Genomic DNA, 13099 nt, shown 5'->3' with positions numbered 1-13099 from the left:
CCACCCAGGCGCCCCCGGCACCACCTTAAAAATGTCATCTATACCCTATCATCTGGCAGCTCTTTCCGGTAGGAACTTGCCCAAAGAGTGTCACCTTGCTGCTGTGACACCCAGTCTGTATGTTCGGAAGGAGGCACGCTGGCAATGAGGTGGCAGCTCCTGGCCCGGCCCTGCCGCACTCGCTCAGGCAGTGAAAGGCTCAGCTTGCCAACTGCAAAGTCATCAGGCTAAGTAATCTGCCCGCAGGGCAGATGTGTCCCTGAATGTATCCGGACAGAAGACGGCAGATGGCGGAGCTGGTCCTGGAGTCCAACGGACCCAGTCAAGTCCTGGCTCCGCCACTGGCTGCTTGTGTGACTTTGGGCAACTTAATTAATCTCTCCGGGCCTCAGGTTTCTCATGGAAAAGGGAGGTAGAGTTTATGCACAGAGTCTTTATAAAGAATGTGATAAATTCCTACAAAGTACGAGCATGCCGCACGGACCTGCTACATGATAGCAGCTACCTGTTAGAACTTGCTTCCCCACGTTGCACACAACTGAGCCTAGAGCTAAGAGCTCAATAAATATTAGCAAAATGAATAAAGGAACTTCTGTTTCCTTTTGCACCGATTGGGCAAAAACAAATAGCAAAGTATCTGACTTGCTGTCGCCATTTTTCTGGAAGAAAAACAAACAAACCCTATGGCGTGGTGTGTAATTGAGCGTTCAGGTTACCTGAGTAACCTTAAAGGTTGTTGACCTTACCCTGACATGTTTAAAAGCAGTGTGAGTAGTGTGAATGATTGGAAAGAGTTGCTAGTTTTATAAAAAACATGTATTATTTTCACAATCTTATATTATGCAGCCGAGAAACCTACAATGCGCTTACTAATTGGTTAACAGATGCCAGAATGCTAGCGAGTCAGAACATTGTGATCATCCTCTGTGGGAACAAGAAGGACCTGGACGCAGATCGTGAAGTTACTTTCTTAGAAGCCTCCAGATTTGCTCAAGAAAATGGCAAGTGACCTTTTACTTGATACTACCGCTTTTCAAATGGGCGGATCTGGGGGTAACAACATTGCTTTGGGTTTACCGTATCTACTGAAATTTTAGGATTAAGCCGTACTTAAGAAATGTGAGATCTCCTGTGGTTTTTAGTAAATTTAGACTTACTTAACCTATTTTCACTGTATTCTGCCCGCCAGGTTACGATGAGGATAAAAGCAAATGTGCAAATACTGTGTAATGACCTTTCAGTCCAAGGTCTTTGAACAGCCCAGGCTTTGGTCTAAAGTGAAATTTATAATATTAATTTTTAAAGGCCCTAATCAGGTGATGTCCTGTCCTTTTTCACCCCCCCCCCCCAGTGTAATTTGGAGCTAAGTTGGTAAAATGTTAGATCTAAATAGAAGAGGAAGCAGTGGAAGAGATACTAGGCTTATTGGCTTTGTTTTAGTTACATTAAATTAAAGTCATTTGGTTCTAGATGCCCTTGAAACCTCTATGATTTTCCCTACAGAACACCAGAGAGCGACACATAAAATTAATGGTTGCTTATAGATCACAAAACGATCAGAATTTAGACATTTTAAATAATTTTTAGAACCAGTCAAGAACTAAAATATCCTAGCGCCAATTGTCCCTTGGAGTCTAGGACTACCAAATTACACTCTTACAGATTGGTGTTGTGCTAAGAAAATAAGCATGGGAGAAGAACCTAAGCCATCGTGAGTTTGGAAAGAAACCATTTAGAAATACAGAAGCAAGGCGAGCCGGCCTCCCCACTGGGGTAGTAAGCGCCCCGGTGGATACGAAGAGTATTAATTCATAGAAGGCCTCTTCGCCGTCAGAATGACAAGCTGCCGTGTAGTCCCTTCCAAAATGAAAAACCTTTCGGTTGTATCCATGGTGACATGAAGAATATTTGGAGGATCTCCATCTCGTGTCGACAGCTGGGCCTTCTCTAGCAGCCTGCTTCCTTACCAAACGCTGGAGCTCGCACAGTCTCTCCAGTAGACTTAAGTGCTAACACAAGGTGTCTCCCGCTTTTCAGGAAAGCGTAGATGTCTTCTAACATTTAAAAAGCCGTATTTACATTTATTGATTTTATTTGCAGAAATATGTGGTTCCTAAGTAATAAATTCCTTTTTTGCCTGCTGTTCGAAGAGAATTCTGAACAGGCTGTCCGTTATTGAATTGTGATCGTCCTCTAAACATGGCTTCGTGTTTTGTTTGATGTCACTTTTAGAGCTGATGTTCTTGGAAACAAGTGCACTAACGGGGGAGAATGTGGAAGAGGCCTTTGTACAATGTGCAAGAAAAATACTTAACAAAATTGAATCAGGTAAAAAGTTTTCCATCAATAAACTTTTCTTCAGCGTATTTTACTGTCTAGCCCAGTAGTATCACCTTTTAGTTTTCCAGGAGTGATTTAGTCCAGGAGTGTTCTCTCTACATCCGCCAACCTAAAATTGCCACTTACGGTTTTGAAGGCGTTGTGCACATGGCTGAGGTGAAACCCCACCCTTGTTCATAGTGGCTTCCATGGCCCACTGGTGACAGAGGATGGGCAGTCGGGGCCTCAGTGGGTGTTGGCTTTCAGAACCCCGGCCTTTTTGGGATCCATCACTTCGAGGAGGAAGATTGGAGCTCTGTTCGCTCTCTGACCACAGCTCACTAGCCCTGCTGGGCCACGGTCATGTGGCGTGATGGTGGACCGCCTGCGTGAGGTTAAGGAAGTTATGGGTACATGCACGATGTTGGTACTTGAAGCTTGTACCTCGTGGATAGTTTATTTCTGAAGCTAACTGAGCGTGCTTCGGTAGTAACGTGTCTCATTATTTTGTTGTATTTGTCGCTTCAGTAAAAATGAGTTTAAAATAACCTCGGGCTCCGGGGTGGCTCTGCCAGTTGAGTGTCCGACTTTGGCTCAAGTCATGGTCTCACGGTTCGTGAATTCGAGCCCTGCTTGCGTTCTCTGCTCTCGGTGCAGAGCCTGCTTCAGATCCTCTGTCTCCCTCTCCTCGCCTGCTTGCACACACTCTCTCTCTTTCTCTCTCCCAAAAATAAACAGTTTTTTAAAAAAACATAAAAAAATAAAATAACCCTTGTTTAGGCAGCCGACAAAATAGTATGTAGTTGTCATTATTAAAGTTGAGTTTTATTAAGATACCGAAATTATATGTAGATGTTCGCTTTTTAATTGATTCACTCAAATATCTGAAGGTTGGTTCTTTGTCAGGTGCTAGGATACAAAAACGAATTAATCACAACCTTTGCCCTCAAGAAACTGTCTTTCATGAGACACATCAAAAGAATTACAATACGGTGTGGAGGATACAATAATTGGGAGGCGCATAGAATCCTGGGGTCGCACAGAGAAGGGGAACCTGCCCAGCCAGGTCGCGGAGGTGGTGTCCCTCCAAGAGGAGGTGATAACCGAGCCCAGTCTTTCAAAATGTAGGAATGAGCCAGCCTAGGGAGTGGAGAGGAGGGTAGTCCAGCAGAAGGGACAGCAGGAGTTGAGACTAGCAGAAAATGACCGCAAAGTTGAAATCACTAGAACAGAGAGACTACAGTGGGGGGGTCGCAGAGGAGAAGGTTGGAGAGAGGCACCCGCCAGGCCAGTGATTCTCATCAAGGATCTGGAACTTTGTCCTGTGGGTTACTGAGTCTCACCTCTGGCTGTCCACTAGAGTCACCTGGGACACGAAAATTCAGATCCCAGGCCCCACCTCTTGAGATGCTGATTAATTGGGCTGAAGCATAGTCTGGGCATCAGCATTTCTAAAAGCCCTCGTATGTGATTGACTCTAGCGCTCCTCCAGGATTGAGAACCACGGCTGTACGGGATGGGAAGCTATTCAGGGATGGGAGCAGCGAGTGGTAAGGTCAGGTCGGGACCTGAGATACATCATGCATGTAGGCGGCCACATCGAGGACAGAGTGAAAGAACAGGACTAGAGACCGGGAGAGCAATTAAGGCATTTTTGAGTAATCCAAGTAAAATATGACTGATTAAAGCTTTAAGGAGGATGTGGAAGTAACGATAAGGAGATATAGATGAATCTAAGAAATATTTTGGTAGCAGCGTCATGTGACTCCAACGCTAAATAGTAGGGCAGTTGGTTTTGGGGTGAGGGGGGCGGTGAGGCGGTGGGGTCAGGAAGGCATGAGGAGCCAAGGATAACTAGATGTCACACTTGGGTAACTTGGTAAAGAGATGTCATTAAGCCAGAGGATAAGCAGGCTCAAGGGCATGAAGGGGAGTCCGTTTCAGATGGGTTCCCTTTGCAGTGCCACTGGCACAACAAGCACGTGCAGTTACAAGCTCTGGGGAGAGGTCTGGGCTGGCGGTATCCATTTGGGAGTCATCAGTACGTAGGAGTAGTCGAAACTACGGAAGGAACGTGATCATCCGAGAGCAGTCGAGAGTGAGAAAAGCAGTGATCAAAAGCAGAGCCTTGGAGACCGAGAGAGAAGAGGAGGAACCTACAAAAGAGAAGGAAATGGTCAGAGATGTCTGGAAAGAACCAGGGGAAAGTGGGTATCATCTCAGCCCAAACACTAAGCGAGTCAAAGACTTGTTCGCGATCAAGTGAGATGGAGACCAGTCTGATAAGCTAAGAACTAAGCTAAGAAATAGCCACAGGGGTGGGTAATAGGAAGTCACTGATCATCTTCATCAAGAACAGCTCCAGCAGAATTATGAAAATAGAAGACAGCAAATGAGGAACAAAGAGGAAGTGAGAAAGCAGAGTGAGTTTTGATTCCTCTCTTGAGGAAGAAGGTACTGGTATGGTAGGGTACAAAGGGGTAAAGAGGTTTCGGTGATGGAAGACATTTTAGCATTTCTAAGTGCCGAGAGAACATGAGGTAGAAAGTAAAGGAGAGGAGGTAGGGAGAGGGCATGACAGAGAAAGTAGGGCACTGGGTGAGGTAGTGGGAGAGGGGGTCGAGGGCCCAGATACAAGAGAGGGACACTTCATCCTTCTGGATTTTCTTGATCTGAAAACAGAATATTTTTTCTTTACGAAATTTGGCACAAAAACTGTTACTTTTAAAGACTCTATGACATACATTGTTATTAAAATTGACTTGGTGTTGAGTGTTGCCAAGCTCAGCCTGAGGTTTTATTTAATTACCTTGCCGCCTTAATACTGCATCCATGAATATAGTACACATAAGTTGACTCATATAAAACTTTCAAGGTCTATTTCTTCTGAGATCCTCAAAATCATAATTATGTCTAGGTGAAAGAATATAAAGATATTAGTTAAAATTTTTCAGCAGTATTTTTAAAATACGGTTCAAAAGCCATCATTTCCTCCTCTTTTTTTTTTCTTTTTTTACACAAAAGTTAGCCTGCTATAAATTCTGCTGCATCTTGCTTTTTGTACTTAACTAGATCTACGGATGATTACAAATCAGCGTACAGAGACTTCCCTATACATACATATGCTAAGGTACATATGCATAAGGTATTTTGTGTGCACATGTAATATTCAGTTGTCTGTGTTGCCATAATGTATTTAACCAGTCTACTTTGGACATTTGCTGTCACAGATAATACTGCAGTAAATAACCTTTTATATTCTCGTTTCGCATGTGCGGAGTGTGTGTGTAGGATAAGTTCCCAGGAGTGGAATTGCCAGGTCAAAGAACCTAAGCATTTGGATATTAGGTCGAGGCTGTCACATTCCTGCTATATATGAGGAATGGAGCCCCACTCTAATGAATAGAAGTGCTTATTGCACTAAAGCCACGCCCACGGGGGATAGTACCACACTTGGGTTCATACCATTCTGGTAAGTAGGCAGTGGTCTCCTTGTAGTTTAATTTGAAATTAATTTAGTTTTGTGTACATACTGCGTTCACATAATTCCAAATTCAAAAAATACAAAAGAGGATACAGTGAATGTCTCCCTCCACACCCCTTGCGCAGCCCCTAGCCATCTAAAACTCCTTCTTTTTTTTTTTTTTTTAACGTTTATTTATTTTTGAGACAGAGAGAGACAACGCATGAATGGGGAGGGTCAGAGAGAGGGAGACACAGAATCTGAAACAGGCTCCAGACTCTGAGCCATCAGCACAGAGCCCGACGCGGGGCTTGAACTCACGGACAGCAAGATCATGACCTGAGCCGAAGTCGGCCGCTTAACTGACTGAGCCACCCAGGCGCCCCTAAAACTCCTTCTTAAAGCCAGCCGTTATTATCACTTCTTTATATATCCTTCCAAAGGTATTTTTATGCCCATGCAAGAAAATGTGTATATGGTTTTACTCCTTTATTCAAAACATTGGGTTTTTTTTTTAATGTTTATTTATTTATTTTGAGAGAGTGTGAATGGTGGAGGGATAGGGAGAGAGGGAGTGAGAATCCCAAGCAGGCTCCACACTGTCAGTACAGAGCCCGGTGCAGGGCTCAAACTCATAAACCGTGAGATCATGACTGGAGCCAAAATCAAGAGTCAGATGGTCAACTGACTGAGCCACCCAGACCCCCCTCAAAACACTGTTTACACAGTGTTCTGCACTTTGCTTTTTTCACTGAATATATTTGGGGCACCACAGAAACATAAAAACTTCTTTCAAAGAAGACTTGCTTGGTCCTCAGGTGAGCTGGACCCAGAAAGAATGGGCTCTGGTATTCAGTACGGAGATGCTGCCTTGAGACAGCTGAGGTCACCACGTCGCGCACAGGCCCCAAGTGCTCAGGAGTGTGGTTGTTAAAAGCAGCACGGGAGTACACAGGTAGGTGCTCACATCACAGCATCTTGGCTGACACAACCTTGTACTCTTCGTTACTTGGGCGTTCTATACATGCTTAGCTGTAAAGGTTGCTGTCGCTTTTTGCAGCTACGTTGAAATGGAGAGGTGATTGTATCATTAAAATTAGGTGTTTTCAACAACAGCGTTGAAACATTCTTCTCAAGCTCACATGGAACATTCACCAAGATAGACAACATTCGGAGCTGTAAAACACACCTTAACAAATTTAAAAGAATAGAAATTACACAGTGTCTTCTCTTAGACCACAATGGAATTGAACTAGAAATCAATAACAGAGAGATAACTGGAAAATCCAAAATCTGTGGAGGTTAAACAGCACAGTTTTAAATAACTCGTGGGTCAAGGAAGAAATCTCAAGAGGAACTTAAACACATTTGGAATTAAATGAAAATCAAAACTGCTTATCAAAATGTGGAATGTGGTGTAAGCATTGTTAGAGGGAAATTTATAGCATTGAATGGATAATTAGAAAAGAAGAAAGATCTAAAAATCCGTCATCTAAGTGTCCACCATCAGCAACTGGAAAAAGAAGAGCAAATTAAATTCAAAGTAGGCAGAAGAAATAATAAGAACTAGAGCAGAAATCAATGAGATTCAAACCAAGAAATCAATAGAGAAAAATGAACAAAATCAAAGCTGATTTATTGAAAAAGATCAATACAATCAATAACCTTGTAGCCAGGCTAATTAAGAAAAAAGAGAGACATAAATTACTAATATCAGAGATGAAAGAGGGGAATCACTGCAGATCCTATGGACATGAAAAGGATAGTAAAAGAACACTATGCCCACAAGTTTGATAATACAGATGAAACAGACCAATTCCTTGAAAGACCTATTTGCCAAAACCCAAGAAAAAAAATAGACAATTTGACTAAGTCTACATCTATTAAAGAAACTGAACCAATGATTAATAATCTTCGAAAATAGAAAACACCAGGCCCAGATGGGTTCACTGGTGAGTTCTACCATTTAAGGAAGAAATTACACCATTTCTCTACAATCTCTTCCACAGGACAGAAGCAGATGGAATACTTGCTACTCGTTCTACGAGACCAGCGTTACCCTAATTCCAAAACCAGACAAAGACATGACAAGAAAACTACAGACCAGTATCTCTCATGAATATAGATGCAAAAATCCTCAATAAAATTTTAGCAAATCAAAGCCAACACTGTACAAAAAGAATTCTATGCCACTTCCAAGTGGGATTTATCCCAGGTATGCCAGGCTGGTTCAACATTCCAAAATCAGTTAATGTAATCCATCACATCCATGGGCTAAAGAAGAAAAATCACCCGATCACATCAAGAGAAAAATCATTTGACAAAATCCGACACCCATTCATGATGAAAATTCTCAGTAAACTACGAATAGAGGGGAATTTCCTCAACGTGGGGAAGAGTATCTATAGAAAACTGCTAACATCATTAAACTTGAAGCTTTCCAATTCATAACAAGACACAAGGAAGGATGTCTCCGCTCACCGCTCCTTTTCAGCATCATCCTGGAAGTTCTAGCTCATGCAGTAAGACAAAAAAGGAAATAAAAAGTACACAGATAGGGAAGGAAGAAATTAATGTCTTTGTCCACAGATAACATGGTTATCTATGTGGAAAATCCAAAAGAATCCACAAGCTCCTACGCAAGCGGTTATACGGCAAGGCTATATGGCAAGATACAAGGTTAATAGACAAAACTCAATCACTTCTCTATATACCAGCAATGAACAAGTGCAGTTTGAAATTAAAAACACAATACTGTGTATATTAGCATTCAAGAAAAGGAAATATTCGGGTCTAATTCTAACAAAATACATATAAGATCTATATTAGGAAAAACCAAAGTGATTCTAAAGTTGACACGGAGTGACAGAAGACCCAGAACAAGCAGCACTGTATTGAAGGAGAAGAACAAAGCTGGACGACCATAGATCCTGGACTTCAAGACACTATTCAGCCATGGTCGTCCAGACAGTTTGGTATTGATGAAAGCATGAACAAAGAGATCAGTGAACCAGAACAGAGAGCTCAGAAATACACCCACGTCAATATAGTCAGCTGATCTTTGATGAAGGAGCAAAGATGGTCCTTTCAACAGACGGTGCTAGAACAAGTGGCTAGCCACGTGCAAAAAAAAAAAAAAGACTCTAGACACCACACACACACACACACACACACACACACACTCCTACCCCTTACCCCCCTTTTCGCAAAGATTAAATCAAAATGGATTACAAACCTAAATGTAAAACATAAAACTATAAAACTCCTACAGGATAACGTAGGGGAAAAACCTAGGTGATCTTCAGTGTAATGATGACTTTTTAGATACAGCACCAAAGGCACCATCCACGAAAGAACCAGTCAATAAGCTGGGTTTCATTACAAAACTTGTGCTCTAGGAAAGACACCAAGAGAGTGAGAAGACAAGCCACAGACTGGGAGAAAATATTTCTGAAAGACATCTAGTTAAGGATTGTTATCCAAATAATACAAAGAACCCTTAAAACTTAACAGAAAACAACCCAGTTTATAAATGGGCCAAAGACCTTAGCAGACACCTCACCAAAGACGACGTACCATAGATGTCAGTGAGTATACGACAAGATCGTGCACATCATATGTCATCAGGGAAATGCAGATTAAAACAACGATGAGGTACCACCACAGCATACTTACTAGAATGGCCAAAATAAAAGACGCGCACAACACCAGATGCTAGCGAGGACGTGGAGTGGGAGAACTGTCATACGTCCCTACTGGGGATGCAAAATGGTCCGGCCGCTTTGGAAGACAGCGCGGCAGCTCTTAGAAGACTAAACATTCTCCTACGATGTGATCCGGCAGTCTCACTTCTTGGTATTTACCCAGAGGAGTTGAAAACACAAAAATCTGCACGTGAACGCTTAAAGCAGCTTTATTCATAATTACCAAAACTTGGAAACAAGTGAGATGTCCTTCAGCAAATGGATCACTGAACTATGGTACATCCAGGCAATGGACAATTCAGCGCTAAAGAAAAAACAAAACAAAACAAAAACTCTCAAACCATGAAAAGGCTACATATACTGTATGCTTCCAACAAGATGACATTCTGGAAAAGGCAAAACTATGAAGATAATTAAAAGATCAGGGGTTGGGGTTGGGAGGGATGAATAGGCAGGGCCTAGAGGATATTTGGGGCAGTGAAAATACTCTCTATGATACTGTAACGATGGATACGTTTCATTATATATTTGTCCAAACCCATACAATGTACAGCATCGAGTTAACCGTAGTGTAAATAATGGACTCGGGGGGATGACGATGTGTCAGTGCAGCTTCATCCCTGGTAACAAATGTTCCACTCTGGTCTGGGATGCTGATCACGGGTGAGGCTCTGCATGTATGAGGGGCAGCGGGTATTTGGGAAACTGGGAAATCTATGAACTTTCCCCTCACTTTTGTCGTGAACCTCAAACTGCTCCCAAAAAGTAAAATCTTAGTAAGAAGAAAGTCCTAAAGCAACCGCTACAATAACATGACGAAGAGTTTTGGCTCATTAACCAACATAGGAATGAGAAGGAAATAAACACATAATTAATCTAAATAACCAAAAAGAAGGCAGAAAGAGGAAAGGGAGAGTAAGGAACAGATCAGACAAACAGAAAACAAATAGGAAATGGTAGATTAAACTCTACAAATTAAAAAAAAATGTTCTGCTTAAAAGAATGTAAACTTTAGGCTCTTAGAAAGAAAGGAAGGGTGGTCGTTGATGGGAGTAATTGAGATAGAGATTCTTCTGCCTTTGTATCAATACGGAGACTTTTTTGGGTTAAGTGAAGTCTAAATGTGTCTGTTGCTAAAATAGGCTTTTTTTAAATAAAATTTGCAAGTAGAGATCGTAGCTTCGTAAAGCTTCCCTTTTCCCATTTACCACAGTGGACTTTTTTATGCACCTGCAACATCATCTAACAGGTGTACGTGACGTTTAAGTGGAGTAGGAAGATCTGTCCACCAAGTCCCTATGGGACTTTAAGCTGTATTTGCCTGCACGTTTATAGTTATGCGGATTTCTAAATTGTTCTTCATATTTTTTAGGTGTTCAGGTGTTATTTGGGGCACAGTTGTCGGAGCTTGAAGAAGAAGTTTTTTACCACCGTCTTTTTCTACTTTATACAGAAGTAGATATTCTTGCGAAGAAGAATTCATTTGGGGTGATATGCAAGCTAGTAGATGTGGCACAGCAAATGATATAATAAATCTCATTAAATGGACAGTTACCGTTAGAGGTATACATGTATGTAAAAATTTTCTGGTCCATATTTTCCCTTTCATCTTTGGTTTAAATCCTCACTGTGTGCTGTATATAGACTCTTACTCAATACGTCTCCACGGCATGGTATCTGATGTAGGATCTGATAGAACGTTGCTCCCAGTGCAGTCTAAAATTTTATTTTTCTTAATCGTCTGAACTAAAACCTGTCGATGGCGAGTGTACTTTGATCATCCTGTCAGCTACATTGCACAGTTGGTTATATTGATGACCCGGTATTCGAAGACTCTGGCATTGACGGCCAGTGAGATGCTTCTTTACTTCCCATTTGCCACGGTCCACAAAGTGTTTACGTAACCCACACTTGAAATACTAGACCAGTAGTTACTCAGACACGGAAATAAAATGGGAAATGGAGTTTTTCCATGAACTTGACGCTTTCCAGCACTCTGTTGATTTTACAGCACCTTCGTCCAGATCGATTCAGGAAGTGTAGCCAGAGTACCTGCTGTGTTTTAGGCACTGTGATCAGCACTAAGGATTCTGTTACCTTTACCCAGACTTACCAGGAAATCGATTCTGCTTTCGGCTGTTGGTAAATGCGACGGACGGTATAACTGGGGCCGCTCACCTGTTCCCCGTTTGCTGCTCTGTCTGGTCTCCCTGCTGGAAAACACTGTTCGTTACTGTGCTTTTCCTAGGATTCGGTGTATGACGTCACTGCCTCTTTTTTAAGTCTTTTATTGTTTTGTGTTCATTTTAAGGAAACCCACTAAATCAAGTTAATATTAAAGGAATACCACTCATCAAGAAATTTCTGTATAGCTTTTGCTGAATACTGAAATGCCTTACTACGGTTATCAAGTTGACATGTTTTTAATTCACATAAGGTATATCGAAGTGTAAAATATATTGTATTACAAAGACTTGTTCTAATATTTTAAAATGTCGATGCAAAAAACATATAATAGAACTTTTCTTTAAAGTTGAAATACAGTATTATTTAAGGCCAAAAGGTTAAAAAGCATTCTTCACCTTATATATGTTCTTTCACTGTGACTTTTCGCTGCAGACTGATTGGTGGGTTTCACTGCCTTTCAGTTAGAAGCTGCCTACTGCTTTTGTTGTTTTATTTAATCAACAGAGCACAGTGGCACTAGAAACTCTGGGAGGTGACTTGGGTAAAAAGATCAGTATGTATCTGTTTTAGGCGTCTTAATTTTGCTTTTTTTTTTTTTTTATTATTGCCTGGAATATTTTTGTTTTGAAAAGTCAGAAAATGAAGTAAGTTTTCAGACTGAACTACTACATGGACCTCGCTGGAAGAATGTTCGATTCGGCATCTCATTTATGATAGTTCTGCAGGCTGCTCATTTTTGAACAGCTCTTTGCATGGGATAGGAGCATGTCTGTTCTGCCACATCGCTTGATTCAAAAGCAAGAATTTTTAAAATAAGATGTTAACTTGGTTTACAAATGAGCCTATTAATTAAACCACAGGTACTGCATATAATTCCACATCGTTTGACCAATAAAAGTTGCTGGAGAACCAAACCATGGTGGTTCTTAATAAAGGCCTTTCAGGAAAAATGAAGAAGGGAGATAATTTAGTATATTGGTCAGTGGAGTGTTTTCCAACGCCCTCAACCAGTTCTCTGATTCTCCAGAGGTATGAGGGGGGCGGCCTACAATTCAGTTCCAATATTCTATACCTAGAGATAGCATCAGATCCCACAGGTTACGGGCCTCGTCTGCCCCACCCCAGCACACACACACACACACACACACACACACACACACTTCAGATACCACTGGCACAGGGATGTGTTCTTGTTCCCCAACCTGGAACCTCATCACATCTTGTTGTTCAAGAGTTCAATCTCCAGCCTGCACCCCACCCTTCCCGAGTTGAGGTGGTGGGCCTGGAAGTTCCAGCCCCTCTAATCGTTTGGTCTTTCTGGTGACCAGTCCCATCCTGAGGCGCATGGGACCCCACCCTAAGTCACCTCATTAGCATAAACTCCAATGTGCTCAAAAGTGACACTTGGTGATTAACAGCAGACACC

The 13099-nt window shown here is 41.8% G+C and overlaps 1 protein-coding gene across 1 annotated transcript in view; it reads left to right on the top strand.

The window, feature by feature from the left end:
• The window catches only part of RAB4A (RAB4A, member RAS oncogene family), a 45467-nt gene extending 32880 nt beyond the window's left edge, over window positions 1-12587 (top strand). Inside the window, exons 5-8 of the mRNA XM_049645071.1 lie at window positions 847-1001; window positions 2233-2328; window positions 6601-6737; window positions 10859-12587. Of these exons, the coding sequence (XP_049501028.1) occupies window positions 847-1001; window positions 2233-2328; window positions 6601-6716 (367 nt within the window). The 3' untranslated portion in view covers window positions 6717-6737; window positions 10859-12587. The remainder of the gene's footprint in view (window positions 1-846; window positions 1002-2232; window positions 2329-6600; window positions 6738-10858) is intronic.
• The last annotated feature ends 512 nt before the right edge of the window (window positions 12588-13099 follow it).

This window comes from Panthera uncia, chromosome D2, assembly GCF_023721935.1.
Source record: "Panthera uncia isolate 11264 chromosome D2, Puncia_PCG_1.0, whole genome shotgun sequence".
In the NCBI taxonomy this organism is placed as follows: domain Eukaryota; kingdom Metazoa; phylum Chordata; class Mammalia; order Carnivora; family Felidae; genus Panthera; species Panthera uncia.
Note: the sequence above shows the minus strand (reverse complement) of the source record. Positions and strands in the feature narration are given on the sequence as shown.